Raw genomic sequence first — 27,840 nt, forward strand, 5'->3', positions numbered from 1 at the left:
AAAAAAGAAGAGAGAAATACAGGGAGGATGGCAGCAGACAGCAGACAACAAAATCCTCTTTGCAAGATACGTGTGTGTGTGTGTGTGTGTGTGTGTGTGTGTGTGTGTGTATGTGTGTGTGTGTATAGGTGTGTGTGTGTGTGTGTGTATACTTGTGTGTGTGTGTGTGTGTGTGTGTGTGTGTGTGTGTGTGTGTGTGTGTGTGTGTGTGTGTGTGTGTGTGTGTGTGTGTGTGTGTGTGTGTGTGTGTGTGTGTGTGTGTGTGTGTGTGTGTGTGTGTGTGTGTGTGTGTGTGTGTGTGTGTGTGTGTGTGTGTGTGTGTGTGTGTGTGTGTGTGTGTGTGTGTGTGTGTGTGTGTGTGTGTGTGTGTGTGTGTGTGTGTGTGTGTGTGTGTGTGTGTGTGTGTGTGTGTGTGTGTGTGTGTGTGTGTGTGTGTGTGTGTGTGTGTGTGTGTGTGTGTGTGTGTGTGTGTGTGTGTGTGTGTGTGTGTGTGTGTGTGTGTGTGTGTGTGTGTGTGTGTGTGTGTGTGTGTGTGTGTGTGTGTGTGTGTGTGTGTGTGTGTGTGTGTGTGTGTGTGTGTGTGTGTGTGTGTGTGTGTGTGTGTGTGTGTGTGTGTGTGTGTGTGTGTGTGTGTGTGTGTGTGTGTGTGTGTGTGTGTGTGTGTGTGTGTGTGTGTGTGTGTGTGTGTGTGTGTGTGTGTGTGTGTGTGTGTGTGTGTGTGTGTGTGTGTGTGTGTGTGTGTGTGTGTGTGTGTGTGTGTGTGTGTGTGTGTGTGTGTGTGTGTGTGTGTGTGTGTGTGTGTGTGTGTGTGTGTGTGTGTGTGTGTGTGTGTGTGTGTGTGTGTGTGTGTGTGTGTGTGTGTGTGTGTGTGTGTGTGTGTGTGTGTGTGTGTGTGTGTGTGTGTGTGTGTGTGTGTGTGTGTGTGTGTGTGTGTGTGTGTGTGTGTGTGTGTGTGTGTGTGTGTGTGTGTGTGTGTGTGTGTGTGTGTGTGTGTGTGTGTGTGTGTGTGTGTGTGTGTGTGTGTGTGTGTGTGTGTGTGTGTGTGTGTGTGTGTGTGTGTGTGTGTGTGTGTGTGTGTGTGTGTGTGTGTGTGTGTGTGTGTGTGTGTGTGTGTGTGTGTGTGTGTGTGTGTGTGTGTGTGTGTGTGTGTGTGTGTGTGTGTGTGTGTGTGTGTGTGTGTGTGTGTGTGTGTGTGTGTGTGTGTGTGTGTGTGTGTGTGTGTGTGTGTGTGTGTGTGTGTGTGTGTGTGTGTGTGTGTGTGTGTGTGTGTGTGTGTGTGTGTGTGTGTGTGTGTGTGTGTGTGTGTGTGTGTGTGTGTGTGTGTGTGTGTGTGTGTGTGTGTGTGTGTGTGTGTGTGTGTGTGTGTGTGTGTGTGTGTGTGTGTGTGTGTGTGTGTGTGTGTGTGTGTGTGTGTGTGTGTGTGTGTGTGTGTGTGTGTGTGTGTGTGTGTGTGTGTGTGTGTGTGTGTGTGTGTGTGCGTGTGTGTGTGTGTGTGTGTGCATGTGTAGTCTGTTTTGTTTTTGTTTTTTTTAAACCGGCAGTGCTAAACTTCAATCTTCAGATATAATATTTTGGTATCACTGCAGCATAATCTTCATTATGCTGTATTCTTTATTTAGATGCTCATTAGCTTCCTCAAAGTTGTTGCTAGTCTTCTAGCTTTTAACATAAAAGAGAGGAAATTAAAAATGAAAGTGAACAGCCATTTTGAAAAAATGCTGCATAAATCGAAAAAAGCAAAAGGCAGAACATACCAAAGCTAACCTTAAGAAAATAAATGAAATGAAATGAAAAGGACAAACAAAAAAAATTATACATTGAGAACAAACTGTCAAAAAAAAAAAAAAAAAAAAAACAATGAAATGGAAAATAAATTTAATAAGTCCCTGTACAGTTACTTAAGAGATTCATCTGTCTCTGTTTCTGTCACATTTTGAAAGAAAAATCAAACATTTTCTTAGTCTCATGTTGATCTGACAGCATATTCCTGGCAAAAGAATCTTCATGGAGAAAAAATTTCATCATACATACAGTTCAGTATATTTGTGGAGACGGTCAAACCAGATTCCCAATGCTCACTTGACTTATTTTATGTAGTACAAGAAAAAGAAAATACATATATATAGAATTAGGTCTTTAAATGCCAAACTATAAATTTAAACACTCACAAAAGAGAGCTCCAGACCTTTATTGGAGGCAGACGACCACTGCAGACAGGATTTTTTCAATAAAGAGCCAGAGATTTTTCAGAGAGCACAGCTCTCTGTCTGAATTTGCTCTAGAAATCTCTCGATGCAGTTAAGGAAGAGTCAACTAAACTAATTAATCAATTCTGTTGGTTGAACAGATGGTAACATCTGTGATACTGTGAATGCCATCAGCAATCGGCAACAAACTTTCAGCCTGTCTGAACAATGTTTTCCGTCAAAATGGTCACGTCTGATAGACAGACACATCATCAGCATTGTACTGTGGAACAAACAGTCACTCCACATTGAAAGAGCACTCGAAGATCCATGCAGTAAATTCAGTTGATACTGCTGATGTCTTGATCTGCTTAAATAGTAGACTGACAAAACACACGGACCCTGGTCTTTGTCCATAGTTTGCTATATTGTCTTTGATCTGTGCATGATGAGACCACGTGCCCAGTCAAGTACAAGAACCAATCAAAACTCTCATTTAATGGAGATTTGCCAGTGTTAGCCAGATGATTTAAACTGAGTTTGTGTTCAAACAAATGTACATTTAATCCAATTATTGTAAACCCGTCGACACAAGGGAAAATCTCAGCCTTATGAGCCTCAGGGGAGTTGAAAGGTAATTCGGCTTCTAACAAGAACCCAGTATTCCTGATGATAATAATAAAAGTATTATCCACTTCAGCAGAGAAAACATGGCTGATTATCAGTACCAGTAATGTAGAATTAAATCTGTCTGAACATGGAGAATTAAATTCCCATAAGCAAAAAAGTAAAGCTATTAAAGCTGACTCTTACTGGCTAACACACAGAAGTAATGCTCTGTAGTTGTCTAAGCTGTGGAGCTGTGTTTGCTAATGAATTTAAAGGCGTTCATTCTATACTTATATCCTTGGAAGCAGAAAAAACATACAAAACATATTGCCTAAGAACATGGTCTCCAGTGAGTGTTTTTTTTTTTTTTTTTTTGCTGCTTGAAAACTGTGGTGAAACAAAATCTTAATGAGCAGTAAAAAAGACTGCAGGTAGGAGATCTGTTGATGTTTTATTGTAGCAGGTTAGCAAATCTTTTTGAAGTGAAGTCTGCTGGATATCACAAATAAATCGAAGTATGTATGGCAAGCTCGTGTTGAAAAACAGTCTAGGATTAGCAGTGCCTCAGACTGAAAACCAAACCCCTGAACAGAAAGATGAAACCCAGAATGTAAACTCAGATCTGTGTCTAGTATTACATTTATGATTTAAAACCAGGTTCTTTCTTGTCTTGACCAAACATGTTTTTTCTTCTTTTTTATTTATAGTAGAGCACGATTCATTTAACCATTGTGCAGTATGTTTCTCGGAAAAGTCTGGGTGTGAGTGTGAAAATCACCCTGTCGTTACTGATCCCTGAATTGTTTGTTTTGCGGAGAGACTCATTCATCCGCAGCCCTGTAATCGCAGATGACGTAGCTCCGTAGCTGTTTGTACAACCTGTTCTGGCCTCATTCGGCTCCATTGCTTCCTCACTTACTGTGCTACTATCCACATAAATCAAATGCTGCATATTCCTGCTTTCATGTAACAACTTCCGCAAATCCAATTTTGGCACTTGACATGTTTTTATTTGTGGTGATAATATCTGCATGGTCCTCTATGGGCTGGAAAAGTTCATTAATCCTTTTGTCTTCTGAAATGTTCTCATAAACCGTTGGATAACCTTAATTTACATTGTGGTCATTGTGAAGACAAGATTGTTATGCTCCAGGTACTAAAAATTGATATTTGAGAGTTGGGAGGTTTCAACCCGGCAATGACATCATGTGGAAGATCTGATCTGCCTTGTTGGATTCATAGTAATCAAATTCCAAAATCTACCCACTGTTGTTAAACTTTCACCTGCCAATTGGAAATCTATGGAAGAAGTAGATCTAGAAATGGTAGCGGCTGCATGTCAATGAAGCTGTTCAGGTACATTAACTTATTTAATGACATAATTTGGGGCAATTAGGGCGAAACTCTTTAAATATTGTTGACCCAGCATTCCTCTGTGATGTCCATGGTTTGAGCCTATACTATGTCAATAGTCAATGCTCCTCCCCATATTATCTGCTTCGCTCTCTTTGAAACATGAAAGACTTAATGACATGAAAATGCTTCCAGTTTCCATCATAAAACATAATACAGATGAGATCCAGTACACAATAATTATTCCAAAAAAGTTTGGTCATGTGTGACTATATTGTCTATTCTACATTTGGATTAAGGACTGGGGCTAATTTGTTGTTTTGAAGTACAGTTAGTACTGCACAGTACTCAGTCTGCTGCTATGTGCACTTATTTTTATGCCGTGTATCTGGTTTATAAATATTTATCAGCCTCCTTTTGTGAAACGATCATGTAAAGTAACAGGTCTGCACTAACCTGAGGGTAAAAAGGGAAAAAAATACACACACACGATCTGTTCTTGGCCTCGAGGACCTCTATCCTGACTCTTCCTCCTCACACTTCAGCACACCTCATCCATCCTACCTCCTCAATGTGTACTGCACATGATTATTTACTTTAGTTGAGTCTCTTAGAAATGTGCCTAATGACGATAAGCTGAAATTCACACATTGTTATAACCAAAATGACAGGAAGATATTTGTAAGGAGTCAGAGGGTCAGAGTGAGATTTCTCTAACAATAGAGCTGCAGATGATTGTGAAACACGAATGGAAACAAATTTAGAGCCGCACATAGGGAGCTTATTCGCATGGGATCTCTCTCTCACTCTCTCTCATTTTTCTTGTGTCTCTAAATAGCAAACCGTGGTTACAGCCAGGATTGTAGTGCCACAAGACCCCTAAAAGAAGAAGTGTGAGATAATGTACTGACCCATGTAAACGCTGCATAAACTCTCCAGGGGACGTATAGAAATCCTATATCAAATTTGAAGGTATTTTTACCTTTTCTTTCTCTCTCTCTCTCTCTCGCTGTGTGTGTGTGTGTGTGTGTGTGTGTGGTTGTTGTTGTTGTTGTTGTCCAGGCCGCAGGGTGCTTGCACGATGTCCATAGCCGCGGGTGAGCAGCTTTCCAGCACCACCGTCAGCGAGGCCTCCACGACCATCACCTCCTCCACTGTGGACACCACGTCTGCCTCCAAGGTTAGCCTGTGTGTGTGTGTGTGTGTGTGTGCGTGCGTGCGTGCGTGCGTGGTTCAGTGTCATTTTGCTGTGGTTGCATCTAAAGCTCCTCACATTATGATGAGGGCAGCGATGTTTGGTATGGGCGACCATGTTGGGGAGAGATGCATCTAAACCCAGGGGTGTGTGGATGTGTCTAAGTGATTCTATGATGTATTTGTACATTTGTGCACTTTGATGATTTGCCGTTAATCCGTGTCAGTAGAGGGCATTGCAACAATCAAAAAACAGTGGGTGCTGCTCGCTATATTATGCTGGTGTGTTTTTACAGATTTCACGGTGTGGGTCTAATTTTGAATGAAATCGAATTCTAAAGTGTTATTCTATTAGAAAACCCTTTCTGCAGCTGCTCCTCTCAATCATTGCCGTATGATCGTGGCTTTTCCCAGTGATGAGAATGGTAAAACAGACTCAGATGGATCAAGTTTTAAGATCTTTAAAGGCACAAAATATAGCCTTTTAAGTATTAAATACAGAATCAGGTTGTTAAGACATTTTGGCAGTTTTTTTTTTTTTTGGTCCACTACCTCTGTAGCATTCAGCCCCGTCATGAAATATTTGCAAGAGCAGAACACATTTAAATTCTTCAATCTCCAAGTCGAGGTGCAAAGGTTAGAGACATATCTGTATCTCGAGAGTAGTTTAAGACAGAAAATCGCTACAAAGAAATGTTGAGCAGGACAAAAAGAGATCAGTTATCATCAGAAGTTTAATGTCTTGGTTTAAAAATACAGAAGAGAGCAGAGTAATACGAGCAAATGGTCTTTGCTTTGACATTATATCAGCTGTCAAAAGTTGCATTTTTTTTTCTTTTTAATAAGAGCTCTTTTTTCTTAGTTTTCTACTCAGTTTGTTCACTCCTGGCCCTTGTGAAAACCTCTGAAACCCCTACTGTATCTTTCATCTCACTAACCTCCCTCTCTCCCGTAGAGCGAATGCACACAATGCACAACTTAAAATGCAGTGTAGAGGCAGGCAAGGAATGAACGGTCAGCCCAGCGCCGGTCTTGTTTGCCAGTATTGATTGTTTTGATGGGTGGAATCCAAATGGACTCATGTGGTAACTGTTGTTAAAATCTTAAACACCGCACACACTCTAATGAGCCCGGGCAACGCCTGAGTACTCTGAAAGTGTCCTAGTCTCCAAGCTGTCACATGCGCTGCTGCCGACAGGCTCTCCAGACAGCGGGAAAACATGCCTGAGGTGTTAAGGCTTGCAAACACTATCACCTTTAAATAGTGATTTAACATGAACTCTGGCATTATGTTCGTTTCTTTATTTTGCTCTTGTTTGGTCTTGTTTAACTCCAGTATTCTCAAATGATTACGTCAAACTATCTCTTCCTACTCTTCCTTGTGTTCATGTTCAGACGAGATCTATACAGTATTTGAATCAAGCAGTCGTAGAAGTAGTTATCTTGTTGGACGTACTAAAACCACCGCTCTTCTTTGTGGCCACTGGCTGACGTGGTCAGCCGCCGTTTTCAGCTGACTCATGCCAGCTGTGGATGGTGGATGATGATTAAGATGAATGGGAGTTAAAGGTCCTCCGCTGTTGACCAAGATCCATGATAGGCTGGCAGGAATGTGGACATGAGGCTTAATTGGAGAGAGAGGTGGAGGGCTAGTGGCAGTGGGGTCACTATAGTTCTAGATTGATTTAAGGCAGGATTCAGAACCAGGCAGGCAGATCCTGTCTGTCATGCAGGAAGGGGTACAGAGGGGCAGTTTTACCAAAAAAAAAAAAAAAAAAGCTGCGTCGTATCATTAAGTGAGCTCAGCAGCTCCCGTTTTTTCAGGCACTTAAGTCTCTAAGAACTGACAATGTGTCACTGCAGCATTAAAGTTAACTCTATACTCCGATGAGATTGGTGCTCATTTTGTAAATTGTTTACAACATCCAGCTAATTACAAATTGATCGACCCTTCAGTGTATTGCATACCATGCACAAGCAATAATAATCAATGATAAATACACTGGGGTCAAAGTTTCACTTGGTTTCAGTTTAACAGTTCAGTAGAAAAAAAGGAAAATCTTCCATCTCTGTTCCTCTCTTTTGCTTTTTCTCTGGCCTTGTATCTGTCTAAATTGGGGAGTTTTAGCTACATTCACATTAAAGGTTTATACGCTGAATTCTAAAATGCGGATCATGTCAGATTTGCTTTATATCACTGCTCATATCTACTTCGGGATGTATTCCAATATCAACTGATTGTGACAGCAACCATAAAACAAGACAATTCAATTTGTGGTGGAGCATATACTTTTCTTTCCACTCTCCACCTTGTGTCTTGTTGTACTTCAAGCTGTCACTGGCTCAGCCAATTTGCTGTCGCTTGCCAAAATGATGAAATTCATTGAAGTGATTCGGTATAAGCAGTGCCGACAAATTCCACTTTGAGCTTCTGAATGCAGATCTCATGTAGGTTACATTATTTGCTGGTATCCGGTTTGGTGCAACAAAAGGATGTCCCAATAGGAAATGAAAAGCCTCTCTTCCTGTCTTGTTCATTCATTTTCCTCCCATTTGCCTTGGCTCACTCTTTCTCCCTGTCACTTTTTTTTTTCTTTCAGTCAATATCTTACACCCCCTCTCACTCATTCGCACACATGCACATGCAGAGCTCCACAGTGGCGTGAAATCTCATCCTGCCCTATCAACAGGTGCCGCCGGACTAAGATTGAACGCGTGTCACCGGGTGCGGTACAGAGATGACAGGGCATCCATCACAGCGGCCCGTTGCCGTTTCCACGCCCTGTGTTTTTCTGGCCTGCAGCCCTCCCAGGTGTTCTGGCTCATCACCCCTGCCATCGAACAGCAGGAAAATAGTGCACAAGCCTCTTTCAGACGAGAAAAACTCTTAACTAAAGGAATCTTGTCTCAGAGGAAAGATGAGTCATTCGTGTCCCCTTTGCAGTGCAAGCCGCCATCAAGAAATGAATCCACATTGTGAGGAAGTCACATTCACTTCACCTCTGACACAACATGAGAAGGAGGGACGGAAATCATCCCATTTCTCCCACGAGTTATGTGTCACATTTCTCCTTTGAGCACTGGTATTCTCTATCGCTGGATGCATATCCAGTGATGTTGTGTTCATAACCAGTCTGCACAACTTCTTTGGGATTTTTCAAAGTAGATGTCATTTAGAAGATCCCTTTCGGTCCCAGTTTGCTTTTATGAATTCATTCGCCTCTATGTGCCTCGCCAGTTCCCTACCTCAATATTTGAAAATAGCTTTATCGAATCTTTAAGTGCTACTTTAATACAACACATTCCAAAACAAATGATTTCCCTATGTTTTGTTGGTCAGTGATAGGTTAAAGGATTGGTTTCTCATTCAACAGTCTCTGATTTTGGTTCCTGTATTGACTGGAAAAAGTGAGAAAGGAAAAAGAATGATTAACCATTGCCATTGAGCTAAGGCTCCTACTTCCTAATCCTGTAAAGTGCCTCAGTTTGACCACCACACGTTTTTATCAGTAATATTGTAGCTGCTTTTCCGTTTCTGCTATTCTGGTTTTTGATTTTGTCCAGTGTGTTGTGCATGCAAGCTTTAGATTCACACAGTTTAACACAGAGTGGGAGAATATTTGTGCTGAGCTTCTCACATTTGAAAATCCATTACTTAAGGATATTAGTTTGCTCATCACTTTGTATTCATGACCCCGAACTTGAAAGTCTTGAATTGGGCTGTTTCTAAGCCACATTAGTGGCATGGCTCTGGGGCTAGAAATGCCTGTCGGCTCATCACTTTGGTCCCGACTTAAATATTTCAACAACTATCGGGTGAATTTCAATGAAATTTGTTACAGATCTCCACGGTGCCGGGAGGATGAATCCTAATGACTTTGGTGATCCTCTGACTTTTCATCTAGCATCACCAGCAGACCAAACCAAACCAAACATTTCACTTACAGTCTCCAGTAAAATCAGCATCCACTTGATCTAATTTATCATGGGAAATATACTATATCGCGAGTAATTTCATTGCTGATTACTCTGTTACAGTTAATAATTTAGTCTATACAATGTCAGAAAAAAGGGAAAATGCCCATCACACTCTCCAGGAGCCTAAATTAAGTGCATTTCCATCCACCTGTTTTTTATTTGCATTTGGAAATGCCAAAAATTTGAAAAAAAAGTTGAAATATTGCAGATAGTTTTTACACTTGGCTGAGGTGGAAAAGTTGGTGTATCGATAAAAACAAAAATGCGACATGGTGCACTGGAAAGAGAGTTGGTGAATATATCATGACTTCAGATCAGCTCTGTGTGGACTGAAGAGTAGTCTGTAGCCTTCAAACAAACAACAGACATAAATGCCATATTTCCATCATTTTTCCCCCAGACCCTTTTCGTTAATGTTAACACCATGTTAATTACATCATCTCGTTGCGCTCTCTTTTTCTGCAATGATTTGCATAGCATGCAATGTTAGCCTTGAAAAACCCAAGGATATTCAATTTACATTGATATAAAAGAGAAAAAACACAGTAAATCCTCTCTTTTGAGAAGCTTGGACCAAATAATTTTGGGCATTTATGCTTGGTTGATGATTTTAACAATTATCAAAATCATACAAAATGTATAAATGATTAATTGGCTAATCGTTTCAGCGCTAAAAGTAATCCAGATTGACTGAGCTGTCGTGTCCAACTACACTCAGCTGCTTTTAGCGACCGATCAGATCCACCTGAACGGATTGGGATTAGGTGTCTAGTGTAAGTACACGTCAAATAGGTTTCTAAAAGGAGGGGAAAGCACTACTCTTGTTTAATTACCTCACCCTCCCAGGTAATTCTTGTCTGGCTAGGGACTTGAACCGGCAACCCACAGGTCTCAGATGGCGCTCTCTAGGCCTTTTAGGCTGTCTGAACGTGTGCCATTGATGTAACAAATAGCTGCTCTGCACCCTGAGTGGCTCACCTGCGAGGGACCACAGCCTGTTCCACAGAATTACCCTTGGCCTAAAAATAGACCACTGCATCTCACGCACACACACACACACACACACACACACACACACACACACACACACACGCATGCATATTTGCAGACACAAACGTACAGGCAGAGACAAACACTATCAAATATGCACAGACATACACATATTGGATATTTACAGATAGGGGACTCCGATGTGACAGTATGGGAGCTGCTCTGTGTCTTTGCATCATGCTTGGCCAACCAGCTTCCCTAATTAGTGAGTGTGTTTGCTGTTTTCGAGCTGTGAATGCCTCCCAGTGCTGCTGACAGTCCGTATACACACTCATGCAGCCGTCACACCAAATCTTTTTTTATGATAACAGTATGAGGGAAGTGGCAGTGTTGATGTGTGTGTCTCTCTGTGTGTGCTTGTGTGGGTGTGTGCCTGCGTGTGTGTGTGTGTGTGCGTGCGTGGGCAGTGCCAGGGGGAGTAGTCTTTCTTCAGAGGTTTCAGAACAGAGGATGGTGTGATGAGGTTTCGTGAGTATGTGCACAGCGTATAAGTATATTTGCTGGTTTTATTCAGCAGGCCGGAACACACAAACTCGGTAAAAATGAAAGAATGTCACAGTTTGCTGAGAGAAAGACAACCAGCACCTATGCATTTCTTTAATGTGTTTGTCGAGAAAACATGTATCAACATAAGCGCCTCACAATTACAACTCAGTGGGCTGGAAAAGCAGCAAATACTACCAAATAGTTAATCCCTACTAATTGACCTCAGCTTGGCCGGTTAAGTCCAGCTGCTCAGGTGGCTCCTTACAGTATAATTGCTATTTCTGTTCTATATTTTTATTGATTTTGCTGACCCTTCCTAGTCATTTTTTACTATTTTTCTCATATTTTAGAGAATGAAAAATTACTCAATTAATCCACAAAAATAATTGCCCCAATGATCATCCTAGAAGATGGGGCAGGAATCTGGTTGTCATTAGTCAGGGGAGAAATTATAGTCAAGCCAGTGGTTTGAAAGAGGAATTCATGTGTTACACAAAATAGAATATCGCATTTCAGGGTTCATTTTCTATTGTATTGTAACTGGGGCCTTTCTGTGTGAAGTTTGCATGTGTTTTCTGTGCGTACAAGGATTTTCTCTGCTTTGGGCTCAGGTGTTTTGGTCATGTAGTCAAATCAGCCACATGCATCATGCGTTTTTTTTTTCAATGTACTTGAAGGCATTTTTCCATCTCCTGGTCCTGTGATGAAGTCTCTTCCCCTTCGAAAAGTGTTTTCCTCCTCTTACCCTTCAGCGCTCAGATATCAACAGAATTAATTGTTGAAGCTGCTCAGCAAAAGCTACACAGTCTCACTTCAAGCAACACCTCCATTATTACATAATCTTGAGTTAAATTCCTGTTCTTTCATAAGGCCTTTATTACATGGTGCATTGTAAAACATACATTTGTTCTTAACACCTGCACAAAAAATACACAATGGAGGGAGAGCGGGAGAAACGGGGGGGGATCAACTGGGGCGTCATACTTGTGCCTGGGCCCCCGAAGTTTTTTAATCCGGCCCTGCTCCTACCCAGTGTGAGCTGGGACAGGCAGCTCCCGTGATGCTGCACAGGATAAGCAGGTAATGACAATAGATGTATATAAATTTATGAAATGAATCAGTGTCCCGACCCTGGCTCCAAGGCTTAAATATTGAACTTGCACTCCAGAATCACCACTAATCACTAGTGCAACTTAAATGGGTGAGGATGCAGAGATTCAGTGTCTGCTTTACGGCACTTTAACAAACACTGGCTATTTTTGGGATAGAATGTTTCCCTTTTTCCTGCCATACATTTTTACCTTTTTATGCAGGAAAAGTTGGCTTCATCAGTAATGCTGAGGTTTTAACTTACAAAATTAGATACATTCATACTACCGGAGTCCATCACTGCTGACAGTGAAGCATTGTGGGAGTTATTGCCTCACTCTCTCTGACGGCAGCTGTTCAGGTTCACTGCCCGGAACTCTTCAGCCGGTGTCCGTTTTGCAGCCTAACCAGGGATCTGCAGGTCACATGTCAACTTTTCTAACCTCTGTGTCTCTATGTCTATAGAGTCTTTAACGATGTCTGACAAATATCATAGCAACCATGGCTGACACTGTCACTGAGGTCCAGTGGAAAATTGGCTGTGCTCAAATAATTGATGTAATTACGTAACAACTGGGCCAAAAAAAAGGGAGTATATTGAAAAGGTCTGACGAGGCACAGCTTGTTTCCAAAAAAAAAGAAAAAAAGAAAAGAAAAACACGTTATTGTGACATAGATCACTGTCACCTTCTTTAACCATAGTTCTGATACAGACAGCAGATCAGTTAAAACATTACAGATTGTCTTTGGTGCCATCAGGTGAGTAATTAACCAAAGGTAGTTTAGCACTGCAACTGAGCAAATTATTTAAGAAAGTGACACTATAACACGTAACAGCTGATGGATGAGTAATGAAATTATCTTCTGTCGCTCAATGTCTGCCCGTGTGTTATCTACATTTTTAAAATGGAATGAAATGGCACTGAGACCCCGTCATCCGTAACATTATCCGTTACTCACAGCCGTTGCTGCGGACTTTGTCTCCTTACATCTCATGAAAACCCTTCATCACGTGTTTGTGTGTGCAGGGCTCCCGGCCCATCAGCAAGGTGCACAGCTTTGGGAAGAGAGAGCAGGCCATTAAGAGGAATCCCAATGTCCCTGTGGTGGTGCGAGGATGGCTGTACAAACAGGTGAGGACACCCACACGCTAACAAGCTGACAGACATTTTAACTTCACTTGTATGGTGACATTTTACTGTGCCATTTTGCAGAATTAGGACTTTTTAAGACATTTTCGAATGGCCGGAGAAAGCTCATAGGTTATAATCATATTCGGATTTAGAGAATCGACATCGAATCCACCTGGCAAGGGGAAGGGTCTGGTGTGTTGCCAGTTGGACAGCCGGCAAAGGAAGACCCAGGGCCGCGCTGAACTGACTCCTGGCTACGAAAACCTGCTCTAGGGAAGCAGGATGTCACTAAAATAAAATGAAAATTTTCATAAAGATAACCACACAGACAGATATACAGCATTATCAGCATTAAGGTTTTAGGTTGAAAACAGGAGGGGAACTCAAGGCAATATAATGTAAATGTATAAATGCAAAACTTTTACTTTTCTTTTTACCTTATTTTTACCTTATTTTACCTTTTTACCAGGTTTTCTCATAATTAATACTGCTTTCCAGGGAGTCCTGTGTACATACACTAAAAACAAATAACAAAATAATGTATATCACAGTGTAAAGAGCTGCCTTCACGGATTGAGCAAAGACTGAAAACCTAATTTTCATTACTAGATTAGATGTAATCTGATGTATTGTAATACATATGTAATCTTAAAATGAGTGAGGATGCAGAGATTCAGTGTCTGCTTTAGGCCAATTTTGCCAATTAATTATTTTTATTTTCTCTTTTGCACAGCATGAGGATGTGTTTCAGCTTTAGTCTGTATGGTCCTGTAATATTTCCTCCAGTTGTCTATTTTTATTTATTTATTTATTCCCCCCCCCCCCCCCATCTTTTTTTTTTTTTTACTCTGGCAATATAGAGCACCTGCTGTTGATCACAGGCAAGCTATTACTGAAGACTCTGTTTATTTGAAGTTATATTTAAAATAGCTGTAGTTGGCACCGTCTCACTGGAGAGCGCTTGGCTGCCATGCTGGACAAATAGTGAGTGATGTTTCTGCAAAGCAATTATATTTTAATGGCCACATAGAGAGGCGTACGCGCACACAGATGCATGGTGACACAGGCAGATTTGTACACACGGCTAAATGCATAGCCACAGTCGCCCAAATCCACATACAGTCTATTAGTGCTGTGCAATTATATTTTAATTAGGAAACAACAATGTAATTGCTTGCAGGGGCCTGAATGAGCACACACACGCACAGTTTTAGGCACATTCCACAGGCACATAAATGTAAAGTTATGCGTGTACACAAATGATCTCAAACAACTCTACACATAACAGATGAACGCTGTCATGACCAAAAGAACTGGAAGCCACTTACTCCCTCTCATCCCCACACACACTGGGTTACATGGTTGTAGCTTCATACATCTTTAGCCAAAGAATGAGTGTAGACCTTTGTTTGAGGTGATTTCATCCCTTCTGTGTCTCCTCTGCTCCTCAAACGGCACCATTATCAGCCAGAGAACATAAAAGACAAAATGGGCAGTAAAGCAGCCGCGGCAGGCCCAGCGAGCCGGCGAACGAGGACAAATGATCCCTCCCATCCTCGCTCTCTTTCCGGTTCACTCTTTTTATCCCTGCTCCTTTCCACCTCACCTTTCCTTTCATTACCCCTGTTTCGTTACTGTATGCGCTGTCCCTCACTACTCCTTTCTCTTTCTTTTTCAAGCTCTCCCTTCATCTTCCTCATTACTCCCCCTCTCTTCCTATGTATGATCTCTGTCTCGTCTTTCTCGTTATCTCTCCAATCTGTGCTACTTTCCATCTCATTATTGATTCATTCAATACTTACACTCTTTACCCCTCGTTCCCTCTGCAGGACAGCTCCGGGATGCGTCTTTGGAAGCGGAAGTGGTTCGTCTTGTCCGATTTCTGTCTGTTCTACTACAAAGGTGAGTCTTTGCCTGTGTAATGTCGACTGGACCTAGCATGTGAAGAAAATGGTTTAAATTCCCGGTTACCACCTCCTGACGGTCTGTGTTTTTCCGCTACCCCACAATCATGCATTGAGGCCAGGAAAAAATAAGAAAAAGCACTTACAATATAATACATTTCAAAACAAAAACACCTCCGCAGCCTTTTAGACTACCACCTCTACCAGCAGGAAGGTCCATTCTTGACATTGGAACTGCCTAAACAGTCTTAACTCAAGGAAAAGGTGCCTTTTCTGTGGTCTTGATCAGCGAATGAAGTTCCCCGCAGTGACTGTTTCACATCACTTTGTCATACAGAGTGACGGTGGAATATGCATTTGAGTTACGGTGGCCTCTGTTTTTTTTTTTTTTTTTTTTTTTTGGAACACGCTGTGTTCGCGTTCATTCATTCAGTCACACAGAAGAGCCGTCGTAGTAAGGGCAAGATTCGTAGTCCAAATTGTCTTGCTAGCTAACGTCTTTGCATAAAACTATAAATCAAGCCTTAAGGGTGACAACTCAACCATCTCCATGAAAACTGAGCAAACTGCAATTATATTACGTGGTTGAACGCTCTCAACCAAGCTAGTCAGTGGTCCCTAACAAAACATAATACACACTGCCAGGAGGAAATGTTTGTCTGTGGAGGATGCAAATATGTAAGTGTGCTGAAAATATGACAGCTTTCACGTTAAAAACGTTTTGATCAAGTTCGAGATCTGAATTGGATGCTGAATTTGAAGTGAACTGCATCTGACAAAGGAGCCAGTGATTCAATCTCGGTGGGCATTAGTCTGATCTCTCGCTCTCTCAGTGGGTTACGGCTGAAACACATGGACAGATATGGACACAACACACACACACACACACACACACACACACACAGCTACATCACGCACTACATCACCAGTCTCCTTCCCCTGGCTGTGTTTATCTGCCTCTCCACGCCTCTCTCTTTCATCTCCATATTCTTAACTGAACCTTTTGGGACACACTCCTCCACCTCCTCGCCTCGATAGGAGGATGAAATCAATTCTCCGTTCTTTCTTTTTCTCCTTTTCTGCACATATCTCGCTCAGTTCAAAGGTTTCTCCTCTCAACATGAAAACACTGTCTGCAGCACCACTTATCCCCTCCCTTCATCTCGTGTTTTTAGAGAAACAGCCAAACCTCCACTTGCTATCTTTATTTTTTGGTTGAAGCTGTCTGTCAGGGCTGTAGAGGTTACATCCCGATGTTTGTTTTTTTTGTTTTGTTTTTTTTCCTGGAAATTTGAATTAAAAACTTACACATTTGTTACAGCTTCAACACATAAATAAATAAAAGAAGGAAAACATAAAGACAAAATAAAGGGTGGCGGGAGGAACAGTAAGAGCTGAAATTTTTGGTCTTAATGAGTCGATTGACAGGAAATGAAGTAAATGCCACATATTCTTTGATTTCAGCTTCTCAAAAGTGAGGCTCTTCATTTCTTTGACATATATGACAGTAACCTGAGTTTTTCTGGGTTTTGGACTGATGGTCAGATAAAATAGGCATTTGAAGAGCCCACAATTGGACTCATAATCCCAGTATTTCTAAAATCCAGGATATGGTCTTGGTTTCCTCCCTCTTTTTTCTCTTTTAACACCTTGCGTCATGGCTAAAGTGACAAACATTACCATTCTTGTGCTTTTTGGATGTAATCTAACTCCACTTGTCACGGTGTGGTCTGCTCAGTGTACATGTGTTTGTATTCGTGAGTGAGACAGACGGGGCAAAGCAGATAAAAAGACCCCACCGTCTCGCCCACCATTTAGGGAATGTCTCCTCCAAAGGTCCTTGAATTATTTTTAACCAATTACCCCTTTAATCCACAGTGCTGCCTTATCACCTCTCAGCCAAACACCCACATTTACACACACAGGTGCCGCACACGCATATTTTCATACCATTACTACATTACACCCGACGAGTGGCACTCGTTGCATACACACACAAACACACACATGCACATACACGTTCTAGCGTGTTGTCGCAATGTTCAAAGGAAAACAAATGCTCCATCTTTATTTGTAGATGTGTGAACTAATTAAGATAGGACCTCTACTGATGGCGCACGTGTTTGTGTTTGTACGTCTGTCTCTGCAAGGACCAGTTCCAGTTTTGTACCTTGAGAGTAAGGAAGTTTTCGGAAAGTGAGGACATTCTTCTTCAAAGGGCTGTTTTAGGGTTAAGACGTTAGGGTAAAGGTAAAACTTGACCCCGTACGAACATGGAGGGACAAATGTGTTTTCAGCGTGTAAACCGGATGGTGAGGGCACAGAGGAATGATGGCCGGCTGCCAGTTGGAGCAGGCCCGCTTTAGCTCTGTGACACTGGGATACCAGAGTGGTCATTTACTGCTTGGCACAACACTGTGGTATGAATCACGGCATCTGAGTATGTGAGTGTATATGTGAGTGTTATGATACTGGTGGCATGCAGTGATGAAATTAGCGGGTGACGAGTGATATTTATTCTCTTCCTCCTTCCTTTCCTCCGTATCTCTTCTGTTCCTTTTCTCACCTTCCTCACCCTGATAATCTACTCCCTCCTTCCCCTTCTCTGCCCTGTTACTCCCACCATCTCTCTCTCTCTCTCTCTCTCTCTCTCTCTCTCTCTCCCCAGACAGCAGAGAGGAATCTGTCTTAGGCAGTATTCCTCTGCCCAGCTATGTCATTTCACCCGTGGGACCCGAGGACCACATCAGTCGCAAGTATGCCTTTAAGGTACGCCTCTCTTTGTTCCACAGACTATGCTGTTTCATATTTTTGACTTACTTTTCTGATGTGACTTTTAATCATTTGGAGTGTGTGTGTGAGTGTAACCACCTATATTTGCTGGTTTCAGATTTAAAAAGAAAAAAAAAAAAAACACAAAGACTTATTCCTTCTGAAGAAATTCAGCACAAATTTCTTGATTGCTAATTTGCAGTAGGATGGTTTTTTTTTTGTGTTTTTTTTAAATGTATTTTTCACAACTAACATTAGCCATAGGGTCACGACGACCTAATTAGACCAAACAAAACCATGTAAACTTAGGATTCAAGCTAGAGTTTGCTATTCAAGCTATTCAAATTGGAATTGTAAGGTGTTCATTTTTTATTTTATTTTTTAACGTCACAGCACGAAAATTTCTGTTCAAGCTAATGTGACTAAAACATCAGTATCCAATGTAATGAACGGGATTCTTCTACAAGTGAAACCGATGCAGCGAATGCCAGGACATTCAGCGAACCTCAGAGCCGATTCGCTGCCGTTGACACTGTTGAACATGATCACTGCCTGGATGATGCATCATGTTTAAGTAATTGCGACTTGAAAAATATTCTAAATAACTCACTGACACTGTCAGGGTTAAAGGTTTTATTTCCACTTCAGGAACACGTGCTAAAAATGTATACCCCTCATGCTATTTAAAGCACTTTTAATAAGAGATTCCACCATGTGGTTTATACCATTAATGACAGAGAAGTTAATTAGAAGTAATACACATTCCTTTCCAACTAATACCTGTTCACTCTTTACTACAGAATGCCATTGTAACACCTGTTGTGCGACGACAAGCAGGTTTGGTGGCGCGTGGCCATTGGCCCCTGGACATATATTTTGTGAAGCATGGCTCATGCCTTAACGTATATCCTCAAATAAAAACCGGTATTCTTTTAAAAGCCGGGCCTCTCGTAATGGCAGGCCGCGGGGTCGACAGGAACAAATAAAGGCCGGCCACCAAATACAGGCTGGGTAAAAAAATAAGGGTGCATGAACTCCTGGAGCCTGTCATAATGTGCATGCCAGTTAAGCATATTATACAAATTTTTACCACTTTACTTTAATGAATTCAACAATATCCTCAGACTATTTTCAACATTTTGTTGTTCTGGATTACTCTTCTAAATTATCATTGTCCTATTTTAGTCACTGTGTGTGTGTAGTATGTCTTCTAACGCCTCGGCCAACTGTAGCTTGTAGCAACGTACAGTGTTTCACAATAAAATCCCTGTTAAGAAATGGAGGGTTTCTGTCCACTGAATTGCTAGAGGGCTTTTAATTTAAAACAGTTACAGGAAGTGTTGAGTTTGTATTAACAGAACGATGCAGCGGCCTAACTCTTAACAGGGCAAACGGGAGCGGATCAAAATGAGCCTTCCTACTAAAACATGAGCAATTATACTTATCAAACAGAGGGAGTTAGAAAACAAACGCCTGCCTTTAATACAAGCCTGCTTCAAATAAAGGCCTGGTACCTTCTGCAGTTGAGGTAAATGAAGGCTCCGGTCACTATTTGAGGAAATATACATACATAAAATATACATAACTTCACACTGAGGTTTCATCTGTTTTGAACAAACATTTCTGTTTATCTGGCGTTTAACACACTTGTTTCTGTGAGCCTGTTATAACTGGGTCCCACAACAATGACAACATGTCTTTAGGTCACAAGCAGAAAAATGTCTTGAAGTCAAAATGATCAGTCAAATTGAGTATTTTTATTCATACTTCTGCTCATTCTAAATGTGTAATTGTTTTTAAATCATTGCGTTTTCCGCAGTCACTTAATTGATACGGCAGTTACGGCAAAATTCAGGACGAATATGGAAGGATTTTTGCCTGGAATGACGGTTAAACCAAATATCTTCCTACATTCCTAACCTTGTCTAACCACCCGCCCACCCATCAACCACTCAGCTTTGTGCAGCGCTTGCCACCTGTTGTAGTGATGTCTGTTACTACCGAATGTCTGTCAGTGACTTTATTGAGACGGACCGTCTCCTCTGGAATGGCACGAAGCTTCTCCATTCCCTGCGGCACAAGTCTCTTTGAGGCGAGCCTGAATTGTGTGAAGTTGAGAGACGTACTCTACAGCACACACATGTCCCTGCTCTCTACTGTAAACCTGAACTTAATTTATGCATTAAAAATTGCACACAAATATATTTAATGTCCCACAAACAAAGTTCAGGGAGTCAACAAGCTCGATTTAACTTTGAACCTGGTTTATTCCATAAAGCGACATGTTGACATTGCCTAGTTGTTAAAGAAATATTCATGGGAACAAAAGGTCAGAAGTTGAATATTTGTGGCAAACTGGCCACATTCCCTAATTTATCCTCGAGCAAGACAGATCCCAAATCTTCTCACTCCTTCTCACTCCTTAAATGTCTTTGGAAAATAAGATTGGCCAAGTGTCTAATTATTAACGTATGTGGAAAAATTCACAAATTGTCCATTCGGGCACTTCAAGCTGGACGAATCTTCCAGTGGACTTGGTGCATAAAAATGGCAGCTGTATTGAATCCTAATTACTGATCCCATAGATCTAATTTGCATCCAGTGTTCCCACCGAGCAACCTTAAATACCTTGATGCGTTTTCCCTGTTCAGTGGCTGGTCAATGGCTGAATCAAATCCATGATGATTTGAGCCGGTCTCATCATAAGTAATCAGGGTTGTAGTTGAGGATAAACCCGACTAAACCCAATTTATTAAACTTTTTATAACATGCAAGCATATATTTATACAAAGCAGATTTATTTTTTTTAATGTACCCATTTAGTTTAATCACATTGATATTGTTAAATGAATGTATAAAGACGTGTTTGTTGAAGGGAAATGCACGGTGTTATATTGGTGGTTGTTTACTTTATGTTTATTAAGAACTCTGTCACAGTTTGCCTTCTTTCTTCACATATCCTTACCACTGGGTCACTGCATGAATTCTACTTCAAAAAGGGAATTGAGGATTCAACATGTGGGATTTAGACTTGTTTTTTTTTTTGTTTTTGTTGTTTTTTTTTTATCCAGGCCTGAGGGCACACACGGCATGCAAAGTTTCTGTCAGCGGCCTGTGACCATCAGTTTCTCCTGCCATTTTTATGCACCTTGTTCCTTCTGATGTTGTTCTTCCAACAATGCTGTTGTCTGATACTCTAGGATATATATTGTTTCCACCTGATACAGTTATTTCAGAGACCCTCCAGGCTTGTGTTTTTTTGTTTTTTTTTATATATATACCAGAATGAGAAGGGAAGTAAAACTTGAACTGTGTGCGTGTGCGTGTCTGTTACCGTGAGTGACAGAAACGGGAATGAACTGGTCATTTCCTCACCCTCAGCCTTCTCTTGTGTTCTGTACAACTCACAGCTTCGCCCAGATGATGCTTAGTGTTTATTTAACTCTTCTGTGTCTGCTAGACAGGAGGGTTATCTGAAACGATATACAGTGGGCCCCTCAAATGTTGCTGAACATTGTTAAAGCCTCGGTTGTGGACTGTAGCTTCCTGGCTATGATAAAAGTCAAAAATATTGTATCTTATTATCCTAATCAGGTTCTCCCCCATGGGGTGAGTGAAATCATGTTAAACTCTGTTGTAATTGCATGGTGAAGCCACATTTTTTGCAAATTAAATAACATAAAAAGTGTATTATATAAATTTTGAAAGTCTTCTTACTTAGGCTTGGGACATTATGAACATTTATTAATGAAAAAGTGTGAATTGGAGCCACCGACGCTAGAGCTGAGACATTACAGGTTTTGTGGACCTAAAACATGTAATATATCTACTAATAATACATATTACAAAGTAAGTTATCTTTTAATTGTTTGTATGCTAAAAGTGTTATCTGATATAGCTGTTATAAACCGATAAAGAGTACTTGCAATAATTGTATTTACATCATGGCCAGAAGGCTATATAGTTAGTAAATTCATCTTTTCATTCAATTTAATTATTTTTGACTTTTAAAACCTAAATTGAGAGCAGCTTCAAATCTTGTCTTTTCCTGACCACTACTGGTTTAGCTTCTCACCTTGCTGCGGTGATGTAGCGGTGTACTCCAGGGTGTGGTCAGTACGACATGACCTTACATTCGGGTGTGGTTGCAGGTGCAACACGTCGCGCTTCTGACAACACCTAACTACGCCCAGCAGTGATGCTGGGTGCTCTCTAATTCTGCACCCCTGGGCCCCACCACAGGAAAGTAAGGAAAGTAGGAAATGGCCCGCTGCTGTAAACTCCACCTGTCTGGTACTCAAAGCAAAAAATAAATGAAAACTTTGATCAGGAATGATTTTAAAATGCTGCACAGCCCAGGTCTGTAACCCGCGCCAGCAGGACCACAAGTAGCCACCCACGTGAGCTGATGGTGGGTATCTGATTGGTGTTTGAGTGCGTGAATGCTGCACCTTCCGACAACCTAATCAACCCAAAGACCTCACGACCCTACAAATTAAACCTCCAAGCTTCGACACCCTCCCACCCTCTCCAATCCCTCCCTTCCCTATTCACCGAATCCTCTCCCCTCTCTTGTTCCCATTGGTTGCCTGCTCGACTGGGACTTCCCTCCCTCCCCGTGAGTGTGTCGCGTCGTCCAGCGACAGTCCTCCCATAAATAGGTACTCTACGCTCTCGTGTGCTCTCACTTTACCAGATGTAAACCTTATATATCCTTGTTGTCTACCGTTGGTGTGGCTGACACAATATACAGCTGCCTTGTATATGTCTTAGTTGTTTTTGGATGCATGTCTTGAGAATAACACGTCCTTTTGGCTGATGATGTTGTGTTGTTTCTTCTTTCTGTGTTCTCTTTCTTATTAATTCACCCTACTGCCTTTGCTCCCCCTCTTTTTATCACTCTCCCCATCCTCGTTATCGTAATATGAAGCTTTGTATTTGGCTTGTCTGCTTTTGGGCTTATCGTTCATTTATTTACTGCTCTCACTGTCTCCTCCATCTGTCACATCTACTGTACCAGCATGCCGTTTTTCTGATGGCGTGGAGAAGAACTTTGCTACTTGGAACTCATATCACCTCACACTACTGTTCCAGAAATGAGGAGTGGAAAAATAATGTTGAGAAGCTGCAGGAGATCTTTCACTGTAGATGCAGGCTGTGCCACCCCACGGTCAGTCAGATGTTGATTTTTCAAAAGCAGCTGCTGTTTTCGGGAACTCTGAAATAGAGAAACCTCATAGATTCTATATTCTTGCAAACAGTGAAGAAAAAAACAAGTAGTAACGCTGAATATTTTTCTAAGGCAGGCATTATTTAAAACTCAGACACCCACGGGCTATTGTAGTCACATTTTAGTGTTTTTCAGTGAAAATACAATTTCTACAGTTGCAAGTTTAGGAGAATGTACCTTATCGGGAGCTTTGTGGTGCTCTGGTTGGCTCGGCTTATCTTTATGAGCACAATGACTCTTAAAATAGTGCCTGGACAAAGTGTTTGTGTGTGTGTGTGTGTGGCTGTGTGTGTGTGTGTGTGTCTGTGTGTGTGTGTCCCCTCTCTCTCTCAGGGGCTGTCCACAGGAAGAGAGCCGAGACTGTTGTAAGCCTTTCTGAGTGCAAGTAGTGAGTGATATTTTTTAGCTTGTAGAAAAAGAGAGGCTGAAGGCGAGAGAACACAGAGAGGGAAGGAAGTGATTAGGACTGGAAAATAAAATCTAATAAAGAGAGGAAGTGATAGGAAAAAAGAAAAAGAGGTGGAGAGGAAGGAAGTGATGAGGGCTGGTTGCAGTGAAATAGAGGGTAGAAAGAACCGGTGAAAACAAAAGAGGGACTTTTTAATTTTTTAATAAAGCGTGATTAAACAATACAGTGGATAAAACAAATAATCAGAGACACACTTAAAACTGCCACCAGCTCCCACACATGCACAAATCACCGAGACAAAACAAAGCCTAGCTGTCCATGGATTCAGAGAGTAGGTGTGTCCGTCATGCACTCAGAGCTGAATGACCCACTCAGCATTCCTGCTAAAGAGAGACAGAGACTCCCAATGTTATTTTAGACCGCTGGTGGTGTGTGGTGCATTTCGTCACTTTTGTCTAAATGTCTCTGTAGATTGGAATTGACACGGCTTTTCAATGTGTATGTGCTCCGATGGAGGTTGCATGGGTGTGTAGTCATCACACTGTCTGCAAAATGAAGCCATTTTTTTTTGTTTGTTCCATTCCTCACTACAAAACACCACGGGAGGAGGATTTGGAATTAGGGTTAAGATTAGAGGTGGATTTGGGCTTTGGTAAAAGGTTCTGTGGTTCAAATTAGGGTTTGGATTTTTTATTCCCCTACAAATTTGTGGCCGTGCCTCTGTACTGTCTGTGGGTTCAATGCACATGCATGCCAATATCTGTGCACATGCCCAAACATCTGACTAGCAGCGCAGTCCTCTGTCTTTCATCAAGCAGCCTATCCCATTGTAGCTATAAGAGGCCGTCTGTCATTGATGGCGAGTGAGCAGGCATGTTTTGACAGCTGCTTCCCGAGGATGCTGATATTCCTTTCCTCAAGATTTTTAGGGTGTTTTTTGGACACGTCTACCATTCGTTTTTAAAATGAGCGGTTGCTAAATAGTTTCCCTGCCTGTTTCCTGTCCTCTGATGCACCTAAACACATCTCCATGCCTGACAGTGACAGGCTGACTGAGCCCTGTGTATGGTTCACATCTGTGGTTTTCCACTGAGTTTGCAGACTTTTATTTTAACCAAAAATTACTCCACCAGATTTAAGTGATCAGAAAGCCTTCAAGAAGATTGGGGGGATCACGTCTACTGGTCAAGGCTTAAGACAGCTGATACACACAGCGCAGCACATTCCTCCATGAGCACAAAAAGGGACAAAGCAGATTACATACACTGGCCATGCAGAATAGATGCATGTAGCATGGCCTGTTGGCGGTATGTGTTTTCAGGCTGCTGTTAAATACAGGGCTTGAGAACATGTCGCCATGTGACATTATCTTATTTACTGATCTACCATGCTTGTTTACAGCTAGTATTTGGCATTTTTGTTTGATTAAACAACAGAAATGATAAATTGGTTACTTACTGATGGATTTTTTTTGTTGATCGACTGATTGATAAAACAACTAATTGTTTCAGCTCTAAAATGACCTAGTCAGTGAAATCAGCTGCTCTAAGTGTTCGGTTGGAAGGGAAACCTTCGTAGCCTTGGTTTGTGACTGGAAAAGTCACAGAGAACTACACTGGGATCCAGATCTGCTCAGTGAGTCCGTGTGATCTGGAATTGAATTACACCTGGCATGTCAGGAAAATAATGTGAAATACAGTCAGCACCACTGTCGCCCTGAAAACCGAGAACCACTTGGTAGATTATGTGAAACTGCTTTCATGTAAGGACACTAAATGTAGCATTTTGCCACCAATCGCCACAGTGGAATAACTGTATAAAGCCCTATAAAGACCGTCGCAGACATTAGGAGCCTCTGGTCACCTCCACACAGTATAAGCAAAAGATTCTCAGTACAATCATCCATTCTCCTCCTCACTACCCCTCTACCTGAGCACCAAGAAAGATCTAGTGCACTTGCAAGGTTGTCAGGACCTGGTTGAATCAAGCAAGTAGTGCAATCCTCTCCCAGATTTTACAATATGTACCAGGATCAGGGGCAAGTACATACTCAAGCCTGGCGAGCGCAAACGTTTTAAGTCTAAGTTTTATTAGTTAGCAGCCACTGAAATGAGCTTTGTCTCAGCAGCCAGACAGCAGTGCTTTCAGAGGGGACGGGAATTACTTTCATCAAGCTCTCGGGAAACCTCGGAGGGATGTTTGTGTCCATGTCAGTGTCCGTGTGCCAGGGTCAGTTCAAAGTTAATAGTAACAGGGATAGAACAGCAGGGGTGACAGTCTGTGTTTGAATTATTCATGAGCTTGTTCAGTGTGTACATTAAACTACATAAGTCTCACTCATTTTATCACAATATAAACCAAATAAAGAAATCACAGAGAAATTCGTGCGTTGCAGCAGCAGTGGATCCCACCACAACACTCCATGCTCACTTATTGTCCTGTATTCATTATTCAGTGAATGAAAGAGGGTAGGGAAGATTTAGTGGTTAATTACTTTTCATTTGCATGCATCTGTTGTTGAGTATCCTCTTTCATTTGTCTTTCCAGTCTCAGCCACGGAAATACTGAGGGAAGGAAGGAAGGAAGGGAGGAGAGAAGAAAATGGGGAAAGTAGGGCATTTATAGAGCTGTGCTGTGCTCAGTGGGGTGCAACTCACTTTAGAAATGCCTCCAATAACCTCACTTTTGCGGCAAGGACACCTTTATCAAGGATTAAAAAAAGCAGCTCCTAGTGATGTACTGTTCCTTGAATTTCTTGGCCAGCCCTGTAGTTTGATGGTGTGTTTTCTTATCCCTGTGCAGCCAATGATAATATCAGAGTTCATCATGTATGTAGATATTTTCAGCGCAGCTAAAAAGGAGCTCAGTAGCAGGAGTATGTTCTGACTATATGACTTATCCAACAGTAGACGCCCTGATGTCGGTCTCTCAAGGCTTCTCTCTGGACTCTGGCGTAGTTCTGAGGCAGAAATCTTGAGTACGGGAACCAGAGATACCAGCTTCTCTACTGATTGTAGTCTCGGTGGAGAGAAAAAAAAAAGTGGTGCGGCGAGAAACTTGTTGCGTTTTGAGAAAGGAACAGCTCTCATTTTTCTCTAGCTGGAAAAAAAAAAACCCAAACTCTCCTCCTTTCCTGTCACTGTGCTATCGCTAGTAATACTGCTCTCTCCACTGACACGAACAGAATAACTTTTTGAAGGTTTAGAGCTCTATTAATTTCAATTTTATTTTTTTTTTGGCCACAACCCAACATTGACATTTCACCTTATAAAGTTGTTACAGTAAACATATTAGCAAACAGTTGCTTACTTACACATCTGCTAGAGAAGGAGCAACATCAACATTCACTTGGAGTTGTGTTTCTGGCCACCTGATAAAAATAACTCACTCTCTCTGTCATCACTGACTCCCGAGGGAATTATCTGGCTGTCTAGCTGCTAAATGCTCCACTAGGTTCACCAGCTAGTCGCTGCCTTGGCAGTTTGGTGCTTGGCAGGTAGTGTAGAATAGGTTTATCAGAGCCTTTTTAGCTGCAAACAGCTGCCTGCTGCAGCCGGAAACGAGATTGATTGAGTGTTGAAAAAGTGAGTGTTGGAATCCAACGTACACAGATTGTTGTTGTGTCACGCTGGACTTGAGACAGGGTTTTTAAAATAGAAATCTGATTAAAATCTTTCAGTAATACTGATGTATAACAGACAGTTAAGCGTCAGCCAATACGACCAGAATATTTGTGAGTAACCTGATACAGTGAAAACACTGCCACTGGTGCAGTGATGACAGTTGATATCATTAGACCTATAGTATTATTGAGTATCTGTCTTGTTCCGCAGCATCACACATGTGATACTTTTTATATTCTGCACACTGTCTCTTTAAATCCCTCCCGATGATGAATTGGTGCAGATGTGCTCTTGACCGTCACACCCGACAACGGCAGCGTATTAGATCACTTAATCAATAGCTCCTTTTATTTTTTATTTTTTACTGTGTATACAAAGAGATATCCATCTTAAGTTTGAATATGCCTTTCATGAGCTCAGCATTTAAATCACACAGTACAATTACCTTGTCATGGTGTGGAAACTAATCAGGTTCTGTTTTCCAGACCACCATGATTCATGTTAGTACCTTATTTTGTGAGATACACTGTACTAAAAATTGAATAAATTAAAATCCATTAAAAGTTTGCTGTTTATTTTTGTAAACTGTTATCTGCCCTACCTACTGTATATTCTTAGCCGGTTTCGAAGCTTTAATAGCAGGAAGAAACAGGTTTGTGAGGAGACTTTGGGGTTGGGGGTTCTTTTTTTCTGGCATTCATATTTTCTATTCTCCATTGTACCGAAGTATCTTTCCTTTCATTGGTCAAAAGCTTCTGGCTTTGTTGGTCATAACTGGCTGGCATATTTGTCTCTGTATTTTTATTGTGTGGTTTCCTTCACTG

General features: G+C 41.5%; 1 protein-coding gene across 6 annotated transcripts in view; it reads left to right on the plus strand.

Moving 5' to 3' along the window:
• The window catches only part of LOC120792856 (pleckstrin homology domain-containing family A member 7-like), a 127,376-nt gene that overhangs the window by 76,863 nt on the left and 22,673 nt on the right, over nucleotides 1-27,840 (plus strand). For 4 of the 6 annotated variants that reach the window (XM_040132235.1, XM_040132236.1, XM_040132237.1 and 1 more), the window contains 4 exons: nucleotides 5,211-5,328; nucleotides 12,974-13,078; nucleotides 14,908-14,980; nucleotides 17,651-17,751. In XM_040132235.1, the coding sequence (XP_039988169.1) occupies nucleotides 5,211-5,328; nucleotides 12,974-13,078; nucleotides 14,908-14,980; nucleotides 17,651-17,751 (397 nt within the window). Of the gene's footprint in view, nucleotides 1-5,210; nucleotides 5,329-12,973; nucleotides 13,079-14,907; nucleotides 14,981-17,650; nucleotides 17,752-27,840 lie in introns of those variants that run through there. The other 2 variants (XM_040132239.1, XM_040132240.1) reach the window with 1 other exon arrangement.

This window comes from Xiphias gladius, chromosome 8 (assembly GCF_016859285.1).
Source record: "Xiphias gladius isolate SHS-SW01 ecotype Sanya breed wild chromosome 8, ASM1685928v1, whole genome shotgun sequence".
NCBI lineage: Eukaryota > Metazoa > Chordata > Actinopteri > Istiophoriformes > Xiphiidae > Xiphias > Xiphias gladius.